Genomic DNA, 23,044 nt, shown 5'->3' with positions numbered 1-23,044 from the left:
TGATTATTTTTAAGAGTCATCATGTTCAGAAGACTAAAACACAATTAATTTTCTAGAAGAAACACAGTTTTTCCTGGTACTAAGGACTATAAAAAATGTCTTTCCTTTGTCCTCATAAAGGGGATTCTATGTAATGTGACATACCACTTCTTCGACGATACCTTCAACGATACCTCCAACAACAAATACAACCCCAAAAAAGGAGTTTGAATCAAAATCATGTGTGAGGCCTTTTTAAAAATGTAGATGTTCTGACTCCACCCTAAATCAGGGTTTAGGGAAGACGGGTGGACAAGGACATGAATTTAAAAAGTATCTTTGGGTAATTCTGATGTTCATGACTGATTAATAACTGCACTAGGGGATTCACAGATCTCATTTCTACAACGGTAATTATTATGCAGTTTGTCTATATAATCACGAAAAAATTACCTAAAAGCACTGAATTTTAAAAAAATAAAAAGTATGCTAAATCATAGCAATTACATTTTTTCACTTACTGGGTGATTTGCTAAGGCTCATCTTCTCCACAGGTTTGGCTAGCTTGGGTTTCTTGATAAAGGTTCCACCAGGCTTATTAAATGGTTGCATCATTTTTCTCTTTATTCCTCTTGCAGCAGTAACTGTCACATTGGTGGGTTTGTTTTGATAGTCAACAACAATTCCAGGTCTATGAATGCTTCCAAAATCACTCATATGCTGCAATTTGTGAAATCAAGAAATATTAGCATAATATCCAACGATAAAGTATGAATTCTTACAAAATTTACATGTTACCTATCTAATAATTTTCACCTGAAAATTCCCCAGAATGTAACTAAATATTACATGTCCACTCTGCATAAGCACATTGAAAAACTTCGTAAATTATTACATGAACTCAAATCCAGTGAATTAGTATTTTTATTTCCAGTAAAACAAATATGGATATTTCCTACCTATTTTCTCACTTTTACAACTCAAAATTACTTGAGATCATTAACAACATTATGTGCCTGTCAGAATATTACCACTTGTACAACTCTCTGACAACTCCTCTTCAGAGTTCCTAATTGATGTTTTCCCATGAAAAGACCTTCAAAGAAATCTTTATTTCACTAAAGCCTGGCTTAAAACTAAGATACAGAAAGAAGATCATATTTGAAGTTTGAAGTAAAAAAGATCCAGAAATCATTTAGGATTTCTCCCTGTTGAAAAAGGGAATGAGAAGGCGAGATGGAACATTAGTATGAAATAGGAGAGTTAAAGCATAACCATGCATCAACTTCCAAGACACACTTCAGATAAAGAATTGCATCTGACGTTCCATTCACATTCTTACCTAGAGAAACATTTTCTGACCCAGAAGTCCAAGAAGCAAAAGTTTACATACGAAGAGTCATGCAACCAAACGACTCTTTGTGTCCCTTCCTCTTCTCTTGTCATTAACAAAATCCACTACACCAAGAGGCCACATGTCCACAGACATTTATTCTGCTAACCTTACTTTTAGAAGATAAAGATTGAGGAGTAATCTGAAGAGAAGGATCCAATGGGAATTGTACAAGTGAAGATTAAAAAAGAAAGTCCTATTGGTTCATCTACTTCATTAACAGGAGGAAAGAAAGAAAAGTCCATTCAGACTAGAATGATAAATATAAAGTACAGGAATACCTGTTTTCCTACCATGAAAACAAAATTGATACTTGAAATCTCATTAAGAAAAAAATCATTTGCCTAAAGTAATATAAAGCATGGAAAACGTATTGTTTTCCAAATTTTCAAACTGAAATAGATTTTCAATTTCAAAACCCAAAGCCTATTAACTCAACTATTTTCAATTAACCTACAATCATAAAGTATGGTAGAATAGCAACATATCAGTTGCTTACATTTGTATATTATGTTTAGAATACCTATCTAACCTAGTAGACTTGAATAACTTAGTGTTTCCAGGTAATTTATATAGTCACATGAGAAAATCTTCAGTAATTATCCATTAAAGGTGCAATGCATTTTACATAAGTAAAGAGTTAACTGTTATAAATGCAAAATTTCTACACAAGTATGACAAACTACACTAATGTCAAAGGCTAATGAACAGTCAAAAACATGTGTCCTACTACATTTTTTATCAGAAGTACTTTCCTCTGCAAAGAGAATATTAAGAGCAACTGACAAAAAAAAATTCTTACATTATAGCAAAAATACAATAATCTTTATATGATCAAACTACATAATAACCCCACAATCTACATACACTTACTAGGTAAAATTTCACATTAGTCAAGTTACCTAAGAACATAAGGCATAATCTTTACACTATATATCCTGAAATTAAACACTTGAAGAGTAGTCTATTTACTCATTTAAGCAATAATTTACAAAATATTACTTCCTAGGAAGGAGCTGAAAACATGTTTGCACAGGTAGGAAAGTATTTCTTAATAGTAAAACTAGTGACACAAGGAAAACAGAACACCCAGCAATAGGACATACTGTAAGAGAGTGAGTTAGCAAAATTATACTGACGACAAATCATTCTACAACCTATTATACAAATCCACTTCTTCACCATGTACATGACTAAGCTACCCTCATCTATCACCAACTTTCAGTCTCTTGTGTTTAATGTGAAATATGGAGCTTTGAAGAAATGCTATGTGCTAGAGTTTAGCAGCAAAGTATAAACATTTTATCATACATTGCACCTTTAACCTACTCAAGAATGCCAAAAGGGTTCAAGGTACCTTTTACAATAATCTAAGAACTGTCACACCAGCAAAACTGCTAGTGTTTACAAGGAAAAATGCAACTCCTTTTAACCCCTTTTAGACCAAACCTAATATCCTCACCTTTTTAATAAAGGGAGACCTGGCAAAACTTTATAAACAATCATCTCACACTGCCACTTATCTTTCTGACGTGATACAAAAACTGTTACAGGCAACCTAAAAATTATGCTTATGACTCAGCTTTTGCTTCAAAACACACTGGGATGAACAGTGTTTATTCTAGTTGAAAACCATGGTCTTGAAAGGGTTTAAAAGAGTGACTAGTGAAAAGAATCTGAAAAGATTCTGTTGTACTTACTCCTCGGCCTCGGCCTCTGCCTGTTGATGGTCCTCCAAAAGCATCATAGTTTCTGCTTCCAAACGTACTTTCAGGATAAGCAGGCGTTCCTCTCCCCCGAGAGCCTACAGGTGCAGGCTTCATATGGGGTGAAGAAAAACTGCTGTAGGAAGAGTAATTCTCTCTTCCTCTGTCCTCCATAAACCCAGGCCTCAATTTTGAACGGGAGTAAGGTGCTTCCCAGCTAGACCCGCCCTGGTTTCTACCTCCGAAAGAGTCAAGGCTATTCCGGTAGGAGCTCTCAAATCGACCACCATAACTACCTCCGAAGCGGCTTTGTTCGGGTTCATTAAAACCATAGCCAGATCTGTACAGATCTCGCCCACCCAGAGAAGACCTGGAGTCGTAAGACTCATAAGGTCCAAACCTGGAAAAGTTGCACAGTAAGGGAAAAAACAAAAGTAAGCTTACTAATGTTAGACAATTCAAAAGACAAATTATCAGATGACATTTATCAACTAAAATTCATTTATACCATACTGGTTTGCACAGTTCTACTTTTGTTCACACTTGATTAGGGCTGGGCAATTCAACATGAGACCAGATAAAAAGCTATCTGAATCCATTTTTAAATATGAATTAAGTAAAGCTTAGCTTAAAAATCTGCTTTTTAGCAGCTTTTCTACTTTATTAAAAAGAAAAGATTTGTCTGTCATTATTTAAGCCCAGCCCTAGTCTTGGAAAAAGTCATTTGCTAAAGTTCACAAACTACTCAAACTTTCTTCGAATCCAACCCTAATATCAGAAAATACAAAACATTCACAACATTTTGGCTTTCCATAGGGACACAAATTGAAGACTACACAGATATAGACTCTTTGTGACACAGAAGAGATCCTTATGCACCCCCAATAAGCTATATCACAAAACTGCTTCACTGTGTCTGTAGTAGTCAAAATTTGGAGAATTATCTCTGGTTATAAAATTTGACAATCTGCCAAACTTCAGCTAAGGTCAATAATCAATCCTCAGTCACTTGTAGACTAGTAAATCTAACAAATCTAGAAGAATAAGCACATAAAATAGAACATAAAAGTAAAAGACCACCAACATATACCCTTCTACATATGTATATTCAAGGCAGATAAGGAAGAATACATTTTATAATGCCTTCAATTATTTCAAAAATTATTTCCTGGCAGGAAATTATCACATAAAACTACCCTAAAAAAGGAGCACACAGTCTCCTCAAGGTTTTAATAGAGTCAACAGAAGAAACAAATCATCTTACTTCTCACAATTCCAAAAGCATGGATTACAAAAGTTGCTTCATTATCTTACAACACAGTTTTGTAAAGGCCTACAATTACACGAGATAAATAATAACATCTACATAGTTTATGTACATTAATTACATTTACAATGTAATAGAGCAATAACTGATATATTAAAACATTTAAATGTATTACATTACTTCAATTATTTACAGATCACTAAACAGAAGGTACTATTTACTTCTGAATCCTAGTAACCATATAAAAATTATCCCTCTTTCCAACTACATTTTTCAAAACATCTATCACACAAGCAGAGTTGTTGAACTTTTCATTTTCTTGATTTGTCTCCACTATAAACCATAGTGGCACACTTGAAGCAGAAAGAAGGAAAGTAAGCATCATTCAGTCCATCCTTAAGGAATCCGGATCCTTCAACTTATGAAGAAGGACGATAGTTTCAAATGTTTCCTAACTAGTTGTACTTATATTTAGTAGGAATCTTTGTGCCTCAAAAAGTAGATGCCCTTGCCTGAAATGTGGTCAACCCTAAAACCTGTAGTAGTTCAACTAGGTTTAAGCTTTACACAGTATCAACAGTGAAATATAAACACAATCTAAACTCTAGTGCATTAAAATAAGCAAAGATATAGTATTCGTGGCTTTAATACAATGCTCTTAGTCTAGAGCACAGGTGTTTTTGGTGTAAGTAGTACCTGACAATAAATAACCTAGACATGATTTAAGAACATTTTTATTATTACAATATGCTCTGGCAACTTACTTTAAAATTAAAATTAAAAGAATATCTTAAATGTTTCTTAGAAATTAAGTGTAGCTAGACTGATTCAGCTAACCCATTCTAGTCAAAGACTACTTTATGCTTTACAGAGCACCCCACAATAGGAATGATTTTTTTAAAAATCATTGAGAAAATCTTCACAAGTAATATTTCCAATAACATTTTTATACCATTTGTTCAGGACATTCTGATTAATGAGTGAAAAGTAAAAGAAGTAAAAAAAATGTTCACTACTAAAGACAGAAAATCTTACTCTATTATATTGAAATGATGAGAGTTTGAGGTTTTCCTAAAATGTCTGCCAGTGACCCTGAGATAATTTTTATAACCATTAGTTAACACCTTTAAACATTTAAGGTGATTATTCAATATCAAATAGTGAAATTCAAGTATCATAACATGCCTAAGGAATACTTAAACGAAATTAAAATATCCAGAATCTTATAGTCGACTAATTATTTGGCAAAGTGATTAAGCAATTTACCTGCTACCCCCACCACCACCACTGTGATTGTCCATGCCATATGACTGGTTTAGGTAGGAATCCATGGATCTCTGACCCCCATAGGATCCATGGCCATAGTCACGATCCATCCCTATAAAGAGTTTAAAAAGAAAAAAAATTAAATGATGCTCACCTTTACTGGCACTCAAAAGAAGAATTTTTAGATAAATATCCTTGAATGTCAGACCTCCATAAGATCCAGGGCCATAATCACGATCCATTCCTAAAAGAGAGTCAAAAACAAAAGGTCGGTAAAATATACCATTCTCTCCAGTAATCTTTGCATAAAACACAAGATGTTCATACCAGTCATCTGAGATAATAATTCATCACTAACATTTAAGCTAAACTCACACTAGACATTGAAGGAAAAAACACACAGACAATCTACTGAAAAATCAGATTTGTGAACAAAACCTAATGTTTCAAAGAAAAACATTATCAACTAAAAAGTTCTATATTCGAATTATTTTCAATTTAACCAATATTTATTTGACTACAGTACTACTATAAAGCCCTGTATTAGGTACTAAAGGGTACAAAATTAATAACAAATAATTCCTATTCTCAAGAAAAGTCAGCCTTTAATGTCAAAAAGGAAAATTTTTGTTATAAGTATTTCTGCATCTAACTGTTCTCAAAAATGTCTAAAATTCAGAAGCAGCCACATTTTTAATTAGTCTAATTCATACAGTAACTGAAATAGATATTTTTAAAAAGTAAAATCACAGAGTGGGGCAAATCTGTCGTACTGTGCTTGTAAATAACCACTCAACAAATATTTAAATCCTCAAATACTTTTTTTGTGTGTGTGAGGAAGATCAGCCATGAGCTAACATCCGTGCTAATCCTCCTCTTTTTGCTGAGGAAGACCGGCTCTGAGCTAACATCTATTGCCAATCCTCCTCCTTTTTCCTCCCCAAAGCCCCAGTAGATAGTTGTGTGTCATAGTTGCACATCCTTCCAGTTGCTGTATGTGGGACGCGGCCTCAGCATGGCCGGAGAAGCGGTGCGTCGGTGCGCACCTGGGATCCGAACCCGGGCCGCCAGTAGCGGAGCGCGCGCACTTAACCGCTAAGCCACGGGGCCAGCCCTCAAATACTTTTAATAAAGGGAATGAATGTGAATTCTAGCAATGCAAACACTAAAAAAAAATTCTAATACAGTAAGGGCACTAAGGATATTTTATTACACTCAATTCCACCTATATCCCAACCTCCAACATGAAAACGAAATACAACAAGAGGTAATAAAATGAATTTACTATGATCATAAAAATGAAAGAACCATTTACAATGTGTTTCCTATAAAGTCCTTTAAAATCCTTCATTACCACCCTCCTCAAATTTCCGGCACTAATAAATACAACAGCATACACAGAGTGAATGCCTTCATTTATATTTTTAAAACACTAAATTTTAATTACAATCATTTAAATATTTCTGGTCCTAACAACAACAACAATAATAATGACGACAGCAACAATTTTACAAAAGTACTACTTGGAATCTTGCAACTTTAAACCTGGAAGTGACCTAAATGATCAAATTCAGTCTTCTCATTTTATAGATTAGGGAACTCAAGTCCAAAGAGATGAAATGATTTTCCCAAAGTCCCATAAGTATCTACCCCTCTAGCTTCATGCTGTTGCTTCTACATGAAACACTCTCCTCTACCACCCCAAATATCCACTAATTGAAATCTTCTCATCTTTTAAAGTCCATTTAAAGTACTAATCCTTTCAAGAACACTTTTATTGATATGGTCTAAGCTGATTATCACCGGTCTTCTGAACATCTACAAAAGTCTGTAGCTCTTATGCAGTGCTTATGATACTCAGCCTTATATTCTGCTATTTGTGGCCTCATCTTAAATATACACTAGTCTTGTGGTCAGGATCTGATTTTTAGCAATTTTTTATATACCCTACAGCAGCAGTTCTCAAGGAATAGTCTATTGACCACTGGAAGTTGCCAAGACCCTTTCAGAGTGTCCACAAGGCCAAACTATTTTCATAAATAATACTAAGACATTATCTATTATTTGCCTTTTTCTCAGTGCTGACATTTGCATTGAAGATGTCAAAGCACTGGTGGGTAAAACTGCAGGTGCCTAGCACAAAATCAATGCAGTGGCACCAGACTGTGCTAGCAGTAGTCATTGTCTTCTTCAACACTGCACACTTGCAGTAAAAAAATCATAAAATAAAAATGCCATCTTCACTTAAGAACGTTCTTGATGAAGCAGTAAGAATTATTAATCTTATTAAATCATGACCTTTGAGTACACATTCTTTCTGATATTCTATGCAGTGAAATGAGAAGTACACATAAAGCAATTTTGCTATATATCAAAGTATCATAATTTTCTCCAGGAAAAGCCATTGTACAAGTGTTTGGTAATGACTGAATTAACCACTTTTTACAAGGAATATTATTTTTACTAGAAAGAAAGACTGACATCCAAAAACTATGGATTTCAGACTTGGGCATCTGGCAGACATTTTCTGAAAAACGAACAAAGTGAAACTGTCACTTCAAGGAAAACAAGTGACAGTATTTGTTGCCAATGATAAAACTCAAGCTTTCAAGCGAAAATTAGAATTTTATGAAACTTGTATCTACCATCTCAAGCTTGACAGCTTCTCAATACTTGAAGGCTTTTCTGATAAAATTGGTAGTGGTACTAATGAATGTAATTTTTTAATACTGTATAGTAAAATCTGTCAATATTTGGGAAATCTGAATAACTCAGTAAACCAGTATTTTCCAAATAACTAATGACTGATATTAACAGAATCATACACGGTAGAAAGATCCATTCAAAGTGAAAGACATACCAACGGATTTTAACATAACAGTACAAAAAGCTTATCAATATACAAAAAGTATTAATGAGATATTTTACATTGTTTTTTCATGCTGAGACTTTAAATCAGGTGTGGAATTTACATTTACAGCACATCTCAATTCAGACTATCCACACTGCAAATGCTCAAGAGCCACATGCGGCCAGTGGGTACCATATTAGACAACACAGTTCTAGACTAACAAAATAGTCAATCACTTGTCTTTAGAGTTGGTAAGTATACAGTATAGTTTATTCTCATCTCTCTCACATAAAGGCCAATTTTGAGATTAAAACCAAGCTTTCAAAATAAAAAGCTTTCCTCTAAAGCCTCATATTAAAAAATAATCTTAGGGGCCGGCCCGGTGGCGCAAGCGGTTGAGTGCGCGCGCTCCGCTGCGGCGGCCCGGGGTTCGCTGGTTCGGATCCCGGGCGTGCACCGACGCACTGCTTGGTAAGCCATGCTGTGGCGGCATCCCATATAAAGTGGAGGAAGATGGGCACCGATGTTAGCCCAGGGCCGTCTTCCTCAGCAAAAAAAAAAAAAAAAAAGAGGAGGATTGGCGGATGTTAGCTCAGGGCTGATCTCCTCACCAAAAAAATAAAAAAATAAAATAAAATAATCTTAGCATTAGGTTCATTCAGGTACACAAAGCAAAAAAACCTTGTATGTTGTTACTTCTGCTAGTTTCTACTTTGAGTTAGCAGAGGCTCCCTTTGGATACTAAATCCTTTAGTTTTTTTGATTCTGTGTGTTTTTATTTCACTATGGAGTCAAAAATTACTAATATTTATTGAACACTCACCTTGTGCCAGCTACTGTGGAATACACAAAAATTAACAGAGCTACTTTTATACAACAATGACTTTGGTTTATTGTTTATAATACTGTTACTATTCAGTTAATTAAAAAGGAAACAAGGAAAAGTCTTAATATTGTATATAATCAGTGTGATTAGAGCAATATAGATTCTATAAGATGACTATATATAAACAATATTCTTTCAGGTTATCAAATAATTTAAAAATCACTTTAAAAATAAAACTGTAAGAATATAACATTATGTCTTCACTATTAATATTAAAAGAGGAAGTAATTCACTCAAAAATAAAACTGACCTAATATTTTAAATCAAATCTATTCTCTCACTTTGATCATTCTATCATATAAATGATAAGCTCAACAAATGTTAAAACTCACAATTAAATCACAAGAAAGGGGCTATGGAGTAGAAGGAAAAAACAACTGACATATGATCAAAATAACTACAGTCATGCATTGCTTCAACGATATGTTCTGAGAAATTCGTCATCAGGTGATTTCACCATTGGATAAACATCATATAGTGTACTTAACACAAACCTAGATGGTATAGCCTACTACACACCTAGGCTATATGGTACTAATCTTATGAAACCACCGTTGTATATGCGGTCTGTTGTTGACCAAAATGTCCTTCAGTTGTGCATGAGTGTAATAAGTTACGCGACACTAAGTCTTGAATGGGACCACTTTTCACCACCTCCACACTACTAGGATCCTGGTGCAGGCCACGAGCATCTCTCACCTAGTTTATTACAACAGCTTTCTAACTGGTTTTCCTCCTTCCACTTTTGCTCCCTTTCTCTTTAATTTTGAGGAAAATAGCCAGAATAATTTGTTCAAATATAAGTTAAATCATATTCAATGCTCAGTACCTTCCAATGGCTTCTCCTCTTACTCCAAGTAAAAACCAAAGCCTTAAAACAACCTGTTAAGGCCCTACACCAGTGGTTCTTAACCAGGAACAATTTTGGCAGTATCTGAAAACATTTTGGGTTGTCACAGCAGAAGTGTGGGCGCTACTCACATCTAGTGCATGGAGGCCAAAGATGTTGCTAAACATTCTACTATACACAGGGCATCCCCTACAACAAAGAATTATCTAGTCCAAAATGTCAATAGTGCTTAAGTTGAGAAACCCTGCCCTATATGATCCACCCCATGAGGTCTTAACGTCATCATTTACTATTCCCCCTAGTTCACTCGACTCCAGCTATACTAGGCCCCTTGCTGTTCCTAGAAAACAGGCATACACCCATTTTTGCACCTGCTGATCCCTCTGCCTTGAATGCTCTTCCCCTGTATCTGCAATGCTCACTCCCTCAACTCTTTCATATCTTCACTTTCTTTCTTTTCTTCATGCTTCTTAGATATAAGCAATTTGATTTTCATTGCCTTCTGGCTACACCTCACCACTCTAACTTTAAGACTGCTCAGCAAAAATCATCTGCTCTAGTTAAGCCGGTCTTGTTAACTCTCTCTGAAGCACAATTCACTTAGCTCTACCTTTGTTCCTGCTTTCCCTCTATCTGGAATGCTCTCCTTTTTTTTGTCTGCAGTTTATATAAGAGGTACTATGGAGCAAGAAAGAAACACAGGGACACTGGAAATACAACATCCTTCTAAGAAATGGTGTGGAGGAAATCTGTATCTTGACATGTTTTCCAATGCCTTCTACTTTATTTCAGTTGCTGGAAAATACAGTGCTAACCACGAACTGTACTGCTGGCTTCATCTGGTAATTACACATCTTTTATCTCCTAAAGCCTACAGCGTTTTTCGTCTAGACAGCCTCATGGCTTGCATCCTCATCTCCTTTAAATCTATGCTCAATGTCACCTTCTTCCCTGCATTATTTTTCTCCCTGACAACTACAACTAACATACAATATGTTACTTCTTTATCATGTTTACTGTCTATTTCATTCCTAGACTGTAAACTCCACAAGGGCAGGAATATTTGTCCATTTTGTTCACTGCTGTACTGCCAGCTCCTAGAACAATATGATACACAGTAGTCACTCAACAAATATTTGTTGAAGGGATGAAGTCAAATTATATCCTTGAACTCATGTTCCACATTTATAAAATGTCGATAACCCAGACCTCAAAGTGTTGTCAAGCAGTGGTCTTTAACCAGAGGTACATTCCAAAATCATCGAGAGTACTTCTTCATAACATACACAGCCAGGGACCACTTGCTCTAAAATTAAGATTCAAGAAAACCAGAATATGACCTGAACAGATATACTTTGAAAAAGCTCCCCCGGGGGAGTCTAACAATCACCCTCAGATGAGAACCACTGTTGGAACTAAAAATAAGAGGAAAAAATAAAAGTCCTAATACTAGTGATAGAAATTTCTGAAGCTCTTTTTACAACACTGTACATTAAGAAAATAAACTTCTGGCCCTGTATGTCTGCATGTCAAAGCCCTATATTTAGACATTAAATCCAACTCTCCAGCAAATCCTACTAGAGATCATGGCCTTCGTTCCAAATCTCTCTCCTCGGAAAAAGCACTAGTCCTACTCACTCCAGCTTAAAATCCTCGATTCATTTTTATTCATCCCTCTCAATTTTCTACTCACTACTAGTCAGCCTGCAAGTTCTGCTAATTTTCTCTAGAATAGCCTTAAAACTTTTAAAATTATGATTACACTTCCCAAGTTCACAGTCTTAAAAAATCCTTACACTTAAATTTATGAAACAGCTTTTGTAGCTAATTTTCCAGTTTTCTATCTAATGTACATGTGAATGCAAATTAAACTTCCCTTGGTAATTTTATTATGTCATTCTCCTGCTCAAAAAATATATTCTTTAGCACTCACTATATAGATTACTTCCTATATGTTGAGCCTTTTTAGCCCACATCCAATCCACAGTTTCCCTAAATTCTTAGATATGATAAATAGAAATTAAGTGGATGATAATTAGTCCCATAAAATAGCATAGTCTTCTTTATTTAGTAGCACATTTGCTTCAGTTTTATTGTGTAAATATATTATATTCTGTACAACAGCTGAATCTTGCATTTCTCTGGCACTCAGCATATTTAATTCCACTCCCTGGGGGTGCTTCATGTGATGCTTTCTAACCTCTTTGAATAGTCCCATGTTCTTTTTTGTGTTATCATCCTGTTTGGCAGAGCCTTAACTCTAACAACTACTAAAATGACATCCAATTGTATTCTGTATAACTCTCATGATTTTATCTAGCTCTGTAGTTACAACTCTAATATCATGCTTATGTCAATAATCAGGCTTCTTTACGTGCTCCTCTAGACAAGCTCCTCTAGACAACATTTTATATACTAACACATTTGGACACATTAAAGCAAATGACCTCAAAACCAAGGTCAAAATGCATTACAGTAGAAGCCATACAGAACCAAGCCAATAATCCACTTAATCTACATTACTCAATACCAAAGCCTCTAATTCAACAAAAATAACTCAGCTAGTTTCCTGTAACTCAACACTCAGAATGTAGTCAGGGCCTTTTGGAATAAATTAAGGAATCATAACTCAAATAAAACAAAGAGTCCAACTAATCTGAATAGTTCTTTTTCTGATCCCAAATTCCCTAATTCAAATACCATATATAGTATGACAACATTAACACTGAGAAGTGATACATCAAGAGACAAAACAATGACTGAAACAAGGTAGAACTGGCTTTTTACACTGGTACTTTATGTGTATGGAGAGGAAAACTGAAATGCCTTCCCTTAACATATTTAAGAGCAAATGAAAGAGGATACTCACCATTAAAGCCCTGATAAGTATTCCTGCAAGCAGAGTGTGTGTAATCTATGAAGACACATTTAACAGAAAGGAATTAGTACAATATTGGCAAAAATCTGAAATTATATACCCATCTATTTAAAACAACCACAATTTTTAAAAATGTCATTAACTCAATTATCTGTAAAAATGGGGTATAAATAATTATGAATATTTAATACGGGAAAACATATAGCTCTTTCCCTTCATTATCTCCCCAAATGGCAGGTTTATCATCCAAATTATGGTAATGTAAAACTTAGCTTATAACATCTGATACATTGTAACAGCCAAAAGAGGGGATCCAGTACTAATTTATACAGAGTAACAAAAGAGAAGGCAGATAGATTAAATTACAAATCAAATAATGCAAAAAGCAGAAACATGAGAATTGATTCTATGTACTATATAAATTTTTCAAAGTTAATATTTCTTTTCTTACTTAATTTGCTCTCTAAAGATTTCAAGATCTTATGTGAGAAATGCATATGCATATATGCATATGTGTGTGTGTGCTGTATTTATCCAGGATGTGGTTTAACCGAAAACCACATTGGCAATTTCCCTGTCAAGACTAATTTAGTAATTGTTAAATCTTTTAGTTAAGTTTACTAATAAATACTGAAAGAAAGGAATTTAATAGTGGTCACTTGGATACAAGAGAATCCAACTACACGACACAGGATTAGATTCAGATACATTGCTAGTCAAATTCCATCCCCCAAATATAGTGGTGGGGGTGAGACAGGGCATGAGAGAGGGAGTTTTTTATCACTGACATTGTTTAGAATTTTATCACAGACACTGTTTAGAACTGTAGGCACATGGCGATAATAAAAAGCAAACATACTAAGTTTTATGGTTGTTTTTCAATTCTCTGCAGAAAATGGATTCCCTTATGCCGGGAGGGGACCAGTCCCATGGCTCCCCCCGCCACCCCTGGTAGCTTCTGCTGTACCTTGGGTGTTGGTACTGTCATCAAACTTTGACATGAAAACACAGTAATATATTTTTAAATTTCACTCCCAGCTCTGACACTTCAAATATGTATTCATAGTTTACCGGTATCTATATCAAAATGAGTCAAAGTCCAACCAAAACAAACAAAAACACCAGTGTGCTACTGTTAATAGCTGAACTTCCTATTTCAAAGTAACTTAAAAGTATCCATAAAGGGGTTATTGCAGTCCCCTTTCATATACTTAGATTTGGCAACTCTTTGTGGCATGAAATCAAATCAAAGATCAAAAGATCATTTAGTAAGACACATGCTGAGATCACACCACATTCAACGTTAAAGACAATTGTTTTGATTGGGTTAGAGGCTTACAACTAGTTAGTGAACTGGTTTTATTTAGAAACGCCTGGTTACTCAGGATCAAATCCAATTTGATCGTTCAGGCCCCTTTTCATGTATCCCTAATGCTGTCATTACATACTCTTTTATTTTGACACCCAAAACAAGGCAAAGACGAAATTAATTTTACTTTGCGAGCCTGTGATGTGAAAATGCTTTAAAGAACTGGTGAGAGAGACGACTGAAAGGTACTGCTAAAACACAGTTTACTGAATCAGTAAGTCCAACCCAGGCGGCTGTGTGCAGGTCTGAATTTGAAGGGCACGTGATGCTGTGCCAGAATTCTGACTAAAGTCCCATCCGGACACAACCCAGAGAAAAATGCTTTGGTTCGCAGAAGTATTGCAAATTAGGGATTAACGACCAGGTAATTTTGGTGGATAAATATCCCAGTTCGCTACCCAGAAGTATCTTACTTTCCATTCTGTGTAGATACCAGTAAATACGCGTATCACTTACAGACGCCCTTTAAACTCATCTTAAACTAAGAAAACCAGAAACATCACTGCGAACAAGCCTCTAAAAACTGCATCTGGCAAGAAGGCACCTGGGCTGAGGACTGACTAAAGGGACGACCCGGGTCCCTGCCCCATGCGGGAGGCCGCTCGCCCCTTTGCCCGCGACGGGAAGTTGGAGGCGTCGGGGCAATTTCCACGCACCGGGGCCGGGCGAGTCCCGGGCCGAGGCCGGAGGCCGTCGCGCTCTGGGCGCGTCCTTCCCCGCACCGAGGCCGGCCCGAACTCCCGGGTCCCCGGCGGCACGCGCGCCGGGCGGCGGACGGGCTCGGGGCCCGCGGGTCCCCACAGAGGCCAAGTCCGGGCACCGGGCCCGCGGCGGGCGGCGGCCTCCGGGCCCGCAGAACAAAGCCCACACGGCCATCTTGAGACGGTAAACAGACCCCCGGCGCAGGCCACCCCGCCTCCCGCCCGCCGTGGCGACCAGCCAGAGGCGGCGCTTACCGTCCTCGAAGTCCATGGCGGAGGCTGGGGGCCGACGGCCTCTGCGGCGCTGGGCTGAGCTGTGGCCGGCGGCGAGCTCCCGCGACCCGCGGTTCCACACGACCGGTCCGCGCGACCAAGAGCGGCGCTACCGGCCCGGGAGCCGCAGGCCACAGCTAGGTTGGGGGGCGGGGCCCGCCGGCGCTGCCAGCCGCCGCAGCGCGGCCTGCCATTGGCTGGCGCGGGTTGGTGGGCGGGCCCTCGAATGGGGGCGGGAAGCAGGTCCGCTGTCACGCTCCCAGGTGCTGACCCTCTTGGAGCCGCCGAGGAGGAAGGAAAGTAAAAAAAGGAGCGTCAAAGCCTGGCTGGGGTCGCGGGAAAGCGAGCTGGGTGTTCTGGAAGGTCTGGCTGCGGCTCGCCATGTTTGATCCTGGCAGGAGCGCACGGAGCTAGTCAGAATACCTTCCTCCTGCCCAAACTAATAAACCACGTGCCGACCTTTTGCTTTTTATTGGCTGATGATGACTGATCAGAAAATATTAAAGTACTTTCAGAGTTTCTGCTGCGGAGACACAGAAGTCCGGGACGTTTTTTAGAACTCCGTGATCAGAGGAGAACAGATTGCTACATAGGAAACAATTATGGGAATGATCCAAGACAGGCTATTATCAAGTTCTGAATTTTAAGGTGCAAAATAAAAGTGTCGTAAAAGTTCACAGGCGGGGAAGATTGGTGAGAGGAGTGGTCCAGAACTTGAAGGATAACCACCCGCAAGCACACACACATACTGACCTTGTATTATTGCCACTTTGGAAATAGCGTTAGGGACAATGGGCAAAGTCCATTATTTACCCACAGGGCAATATGGAAAAAGACAACTGTTTGGTCATTCTGCCCCTGGAGCAGCTTGAACTCCAGGTTAAAAAAAAATTTTTCCGTAGAGCAAATGGTGTCAACAATGAGCTGATCATGGGATAGGAAACCATGAATCAAACTATCTGCTCTTCTTCCAGCTCCAACCAGTTGCTGGAACCAAGTTCCAAGAAGGCAGCCTCCAGAAATAGGACTGGAGGAAAGGCTCACAGATATACTATGTGCATTACTGTAGCCCCAAAGCTGGACAGGGCATTGTTTCTTTTTCATCACTTTGCTTCTCCACCCTGATTGATTCACCGAGTTCTCCACCCTTTTCTTGTTTTCTTCTTTTTTTCTCCCATACATGTTTTCTATTCGCTTGAGCTGAACATGTTGAAAACTGAACTCATAATTTTCCTCCTCAAACCTGCTCATCTTCCTTTATTCTTTTATCTCTGTTAGTGGCGTCATGAGCAACCACCCACTAATCCCAGCCAGAAGCCTGCAACTCATCCGGTCCAGACTCAGCCCTCCCTCACTCTCCCACCCCTGATCCGACTGAAGTCTTTCATCTGCTTATTACCTCCTAAAACTCCTTAAACCTGTCCTCTCCTCTCCATGGTCACTACCTGAGTTAGACTCTCATTATCTCTCTCCCAAACTATTGCTGTAGCTGCCCAATTAATTTCTCTGCCCTTTGGCCTTGACATTCTCAGGCTCCTCTGGGCTGCAGTGATCTAAATGCAAATCTGAACATGTCATCATGCGTCTCTCTCATGGATTCAGTCAAGGCAAAGCTCCTTAACCTAGATAGAACACACCCAGCAGGACCTGGCCGCTGCCTGACCTACCGTCTTCCTACATTTCTCCCTCCTCCTCTCCCCCGTACTCTCCCTTTTGATCAGCAATTTAAGCTACTTGCAGTTCCCAAAACATCCCTGTGTTTTTCATGCCACTGAGCTTTTGCTTATGTTGTTCCCTGTGCTTGGAACACCACCTGGTTAACCTTCCTCATCCTCAAAACACAACTCAGGATTTACTTCCTCTAAGAAATGTTCCCAGATCCCATCCCCGCCCCCTAAGCCAGTGCTCCTCAAATATTAATGTGCATATGATTCACCTAGAGATCTCATTAAAACTCAGACTCACATTCAGTCAGTCTGGGCTGCAGCCAGAAAGTCTGCATTTCTCACGAGTTTCCAGGAGATGCTGCTGCTGGTCCAACCATACTTGGAGTAGCAAGGCCATGGACTCTAGTAAAAGCCCCTCCTCTGAGGCCCTGGGCTAACCTCTGTGATGGCACTATCTCCCCTGCATTAAATACTCTGTATGGCTTTCTGTCTCTCCACACTCAAAGCTCTTTGAGATTAGAACCAAGTCTTCTTTGTATCCTAAGTGCCAAGTGCATACGTTTACCAAGTACAACTGAGCTCTCTCTGACCTTTTTAACTTTTTTCTTGACATCATTTTGCCCCGAATTTACCTGTTGGCAAAGGAATTATTTTGTAACTTGAGGTCTTCAGGTCTTGACATGACTGGAAGCAAATAAACATTGGGTCACTGTATTTGTGTCATGTGCATACACTCACTCACTCACACACACACACACACACACACACACCTTTCTCCCCTGAAAGAGAAAACTGCCAGACAAAGAACTCCTAACTCCGGAAGAAACCTGGCCTTGTCACAAATGCATGGAAAGCCAGAATACACAGATCTCTTCTCCTGTTCCTTCCTGTTTCCCAAATAGGAAGTGTTCTTAGAGAGGCAGATGGCCAGACCCCAGAGACACCTTACAATACCTGAGGGTCTGTCAAGCTGTCCCCTAATTCACTTATTGAACAAATATTGATCGAGCACCATCTATGTGCCAAGCATGGTTTTCTGACTTCATTATCATCTCTTTTCTACCCCCTAGAATCTAGCCAGGCTACCTGGCCTGTTCCCATTTTGTTAGGCTCAGATTTTTACCCTGAGGGGCCAATGTTTTGTGCAAAGTCTTACGCCATTTCATCTTCCACATATTTCATAATAGGTGGCAGGTTAATAAATGCCAGATGAGCAAAGTCTGTTGGAAAATAAAAGAGAATAGAGTTTTTTAAGTGCAGAGGTAAAAAGGATGTGTGAGCTGAGAAGACTGAAGGAGAAGGAAGAAATGGGGGGTCCACCCAGGACCTGATCCTGAGAGAGTTGTCAGAGAAGCCCCACCCTCTACTCCCCGGAACCTGAGAGGAGCTAGGCGAGTGGACTCCCTGAGACCCAGGGACCTCTGTTCCTCATCTCCTAACCCTCTGCCTACATACCTTCAGCTCTAACAACACAGGACCGTTCCCTGAACAAGCCCGGTATTTCCCATTTTTATGCCTTTGTTCATCTTGTTCTCTCTGCTTCTATTGTATTTCCTTACCCCTCGGCCATTCTTCAAGGTTCATTATCAATGTTGCCTCTTTAAACCTCTCCCTAAGCTCTTAGTCAGAATCCCCTTCCCTCTATGGTACCTTAAAATAGCAGTTATCACGGTTGGATTCTTTTTTTTTTTTTTTTGTGAGGAAGATCACCCCTGAGCTAACATCCACGCTAATCCTCCTCCTTTTGCTGAGACAGACCGGCTCTGAGCTAACATCTACTGCCAATCCTCCTCCTTTTTTTCCTCAAAGCCCCAGTAGACAGTTGTATGTCATAGTTGCACATCCTTCTAGTTGCTGTATGTGGGATGTGGCCTCAGCATGGCCAGAGAATCGGTGTGTCGGTGCACGCCCAGGATCCGAACCTGGGCCACCAGTAGCGGAGCGCGCGCACTTAACCGCTAAGCCACAGGGCCGGTCCCATGGATTCTTGTTATAATTAGTGAGTTAGTTGTATCTTTGTCCAGCTTCTTCTTCATACTCCTTCTTTGTACCGCTTTAATATAGCCTGTATGTGTAGCCCATTGTCACTATATATTAAGGGGGATGAGCATTAGCTAAATCGCCGCTGAAGAAAAGACTGAATCAGACTGAAATTAAGTACCAGAGCTTCATCGCACAAAACCACAGCATCAGCATCCTACAACTATTTTGGAGAGTAAGTGACAATGGGGTTACCAAGGGGAGTCCGAATTTCACAATGCTTTCCTAATTTGCTCCAAATAATTCTTTCTCCCCATGTTCTTTAGGGAATTCATAAATACTTAGAGAGGGAAGTCAAGAACTAAGAATTGCTATCTTATAGCAAAGCAGCCAAACTTAACATAAACAAAGTTATTCCTACTGAGGGCTCTGAGGACTTATCAAAGGAAAGGTGATTACAGAGCCACAAGGATGGAAATCTGCTGAAAACAACTGGTGTGACAGTGCTGAATGGATGTGTTTTATACCTAGGGGAAGATGTCTCTCCCTGATTTTAAGATACAACTTCAAAAAGATGCAAGTGTCTCTAAAAGCTGAAAAGAATAGCAATTAAAATAATAACTAACTTTTATTAAACCCTATATATTAATAAATGTTCCAAAGCACTTTACATGTATTAACTCATTTTTTCTGCCCAATAATCCTATGATGTAGGTACTGTTATCACCCTCATTTTAATGATAAGGAAACTGAGACTCAGGGGGCAAAGTTACTTGCCCAAGGTCACACAGCTAAGAAAAGAGTAGAGCCAAGATTCAAATCCAGGCAGCCTGGCTCCAGAGCCCAAGCTTGCATCTCTATCATTCTCAAGTGCCTACTGTGCTCCACTGAGCAGCTATAGTGTGCCAGGAATTTTGATGGACACTTTACATGCCTTATTTCTAATCCTTACAGAAAGGTATGTTACATCCTTTTCCAAATGAGGAAAATTAAAGAGAAAGTTAAGTTACTTGTGTAAGACCACACAACCAGTAATTGCTGGTTCCATATTTATGATAAATACTATATAATCACGCTTAGGTTTTTGGTGTATGGAACCAAACTTGTAAATCCAATATCATCACCAGGGTCCTCAGGTTAAAAAAAAACATGACTTAGCTAATCTATAGATCATCCTGCATAATTGTATGTAATGTGGTCAAAGAGACTATATACCAAAAGACGTGCTCATGAATGCCTTAGCGATTCCCTACTCTGTCCTGTGCTTTAGGCCTTCCTCAGATTAGAAAAACTCGATTAGTTTTATATGCATTTCCTTCCCAAAAAAGCAAGGTAAAATTCGAAATGCAAAAGTGCTTTCAAAATGTAATAGTTGAAGAAGACACAAAGACATGGAAAGATATTCCGTGCTCTTGGATTGGAAGAATTAACATAGTTAAGATGTCCATACTTCCTAAAGCCATCTATAGATTCAATGCAATCCCTATCAAAGTTCCAACAACATTTTTCACAGAAATAGAACAAAGAATCCTAAAATTTATATGGAACAACCAAAGACCCCGAATAGCTAAAGGAATCCTGAGAAAAAAGAACAAAGCTGGAGGTATCACACTTCCTGATTTCAAAATATGCTACAAAGCTATAGTAACCAAAACAGCATGGTACTGGCACAAAAACAGACACACAGATCAATGGAATAGAATCGAAAGCCCAGAAATAAACCCACACATCTATGGACAGTTAATCTTTGACAAAGGAGCCAAGAACATACAATGGGGAAAAGAAAGTCTCTTCAACAAATGGTGTTGGGAAAACTGGATAGCCACATGCAAAAAAATGAAAGTAGACCCTTACCTTACACCATACACAAAAATTAACTCCAAATGGATTAAAGACTTGAATGTAAGACCTGAAACTGTGAAACTTCTAGAAGAAAACATAGGCAGTACGCTCTTCGATATCGGTCTTAGCAACATCTCTTCAAACACCATGTCTGACCCGGCAGGAGAAACAATAGAAAAAATAAAGAAATGGGACTACATCAAACTAAAAAGCTTCTGCACAGCAAAGGAAACCATCAACAAAACGAAAAGACAACCTAACAATTGGGAGAAGATATTTACAAACCATACATCTGATAAGGGCTTAATCTCCAAAATATATAAAGAACTCATGCATCTCAACAACAAAAAAACTACCAACCCAATTAAAAAATGGGTAAAAGACCTGAACAGATATTTCTCCAAAGAAGATATACAGATGGCCAATAGACACATGAAAAGATGTTCAAAATCACTAACTATCAGGGAAATGCAAATCAAAACTACAATGAGATATCACCTCACGCCCATCAGAATGGCTATAATTAACAAGACAGGAAACAACATGTGTTGGAGAGGATGTGGAGAGAAGGGAACTCTCATACACTGCTGGTGGGAGTGCAAACTGGTGCAGCCACTATGGAAAACAGCATGGAGATTCCTCAAAAAATCAAGGATAGAACTACCATATGATCCAGCTATTCCACTGTTGGGTATTTATCCAAAGAACGTGAAAACACCAATTTGTAAAGGTACATGCACCCCTGTGTTCACTGCAGCGTTATTCACAATAGCCAAAACTTGGAAGCAACCTAAGTGCCCATCAAGGGACGAATGGATAAAGAAGATGTGGTATATATACACAATGGAATACTACTCAGCCATAAGAAACGATGAAATCCAGCCATTTGCGACAACATGGATAGACATTGAGGGTATAATGCAAAGTGAAATAAGTCAGAGGGAGAAGGTCAAATACCGTATGATTTCCTTCATTAAGTAGTAGATAATAACAACAATAAACAAACACATAGGGACAGAGATTGGATTGGTGGTTACCAGAGGGGAAGGGGGGAGGGAGGAGGGTGAAAGGGATAATTCGGTACATGTGTGTGGTGATGGGTTGTAATTAGTATTTGGGTGGTGAACATGATGTAATCTATGCGGAAATAGAAGTATAATGATGTACACCTGTAATTTTTACAATGTTATAAACCAATGTTACTGCAATAAACAAAAAATTAAAAACAAAAATGTAATAGTTACCTTTCTTCCTTGGGTACATATTATATAAAGTATATGTTTCTAGAAAATTATATTTATTCCTTTATAGGGGCTCAATTAAACCTCTGAATTATTGCCACTCATTTTATCTTATTAATGTGTTATAGTCCATCATAAATTTTAATTTACTAAGTAAATTGAGAGCAAGCTCTCTGTGACATCTATCAACCCCACTGATTGCCAGAATCAGTTTGGTAGATCTGCCCTGCTGGGAAGGTGTCCCCTTTCTTCCCAGCTCTGCCACATTTGTCCCTCCCAAAGCTTCACACTTCATTGAAAAGGATGGTCTTCCTAGATAGAGGAGGACAAGGATCTACAGGGAGTCAAGTTCTTCTGCTGGAATATCCATGGCTTGTTAAGTTAGTTATCCCATCTGGCTGTGTTTCTCCCACTAGCACTGTGTTTCTGCCAGCCCCTAGCACCATACCTGGCACATGGTAAATTCTTTAAAAATGTTTGTTGAATGAATAAAAATGAAACAGACCCACAGTCAGTTCCTGCATTTAGATCACCTCATTCTACATTAAGGTAACACATATAAATAAAAATACAGAGATACTAAATTCAAACATGCATGCATACAATCTAACCCCCTTTAAGAGTCCTTACTCACCACATCTAGTTTACAAACAGAAAAAAGGCACAGTCCCAGCACAGCCAGTAGAGGGCACCACACACCAAATATAGTTAATATTTGGCTACAGAAATTGAGCACGTGTTCCAGTTCCTCTTCATCTGAAGTGTTCTAAATAGACACGGGTAGAGAACGTTCCTGTGGGCCTGTGCTCTACAGGTACATGAATTTCTAATTTGGTTCGATTGTGGGTATAAATTTTCCTATTTGCCTCATTTCACTAGATTTTGTTTTCAGAGA

The 23,044-nt window shown here is 38.5% G+C and overlaps 1 protein-coding gene across 3 annotated transcripts in view; it reads right to left on the bottom strand.

Moving 5' to 3' along the window:
- Nucleotides 1–15,522, bottom strand: part of ZNF326 (zinc finger protein 326) — a 36,708-nt gene extending 21,186 nt beyond the window's left edge. Inside the window, exons 1-6 of one of the 3 annotated variants that reach the window (XM_058538488.1) lie at nt 15,402–15,522; nt 13,068–13,112; nt 5,820–5,855; nt 5,612–5,723; nt 3,073–3,478; nt 501–699 (exon numbers count right to left, since the gene is read on the bottom strand). In XM_058538488.1, coding sequence (XP_058394471.1) covers nt 501–699; nt 3,073–3,478; nt 5,612–5,723; nt 5,820–5,855; nt 13,068–13,112; nt 15,402–15,417 — 814 coding nt within the window. In that variant the 5' untranslated portion in view covers nt 15,418–15,522. Of the gene's footprint in view, nt 1–500; nt 700–3,072; nt 3,479–5,611; nt 5,724–5,765; nt 5,856–13,067; nt 13,113–15,401 lie in introns of those variants that run through there. The other 2 variants (XM_058538489.1, XM_058538490.1) reach the window with 2 other exon arrangements.
- Nucleotides 15,523–23,044: the final 7,522 nt, after the last annotated feature.

Source organism: Diceros bicornis, chromosome 4 (genome assembly GCF_020826845.1).
Source record: "Diceros bicornis minor isolate mBicDic1 chromosome 4, mDicBic1.mat.cur, whole genome shotgun sequence".
Lineage (NCBI taxonomy): Eukaryota > Metazoa > Chordata > Mammalia > Perissodactyla > Rhinocerotidae > Diceros > Diceros bicornis.
Note: the sequence above shows the minus strand (reverse complement) of the source record. Positions and strands in the feature narration are given on the sequence as shown.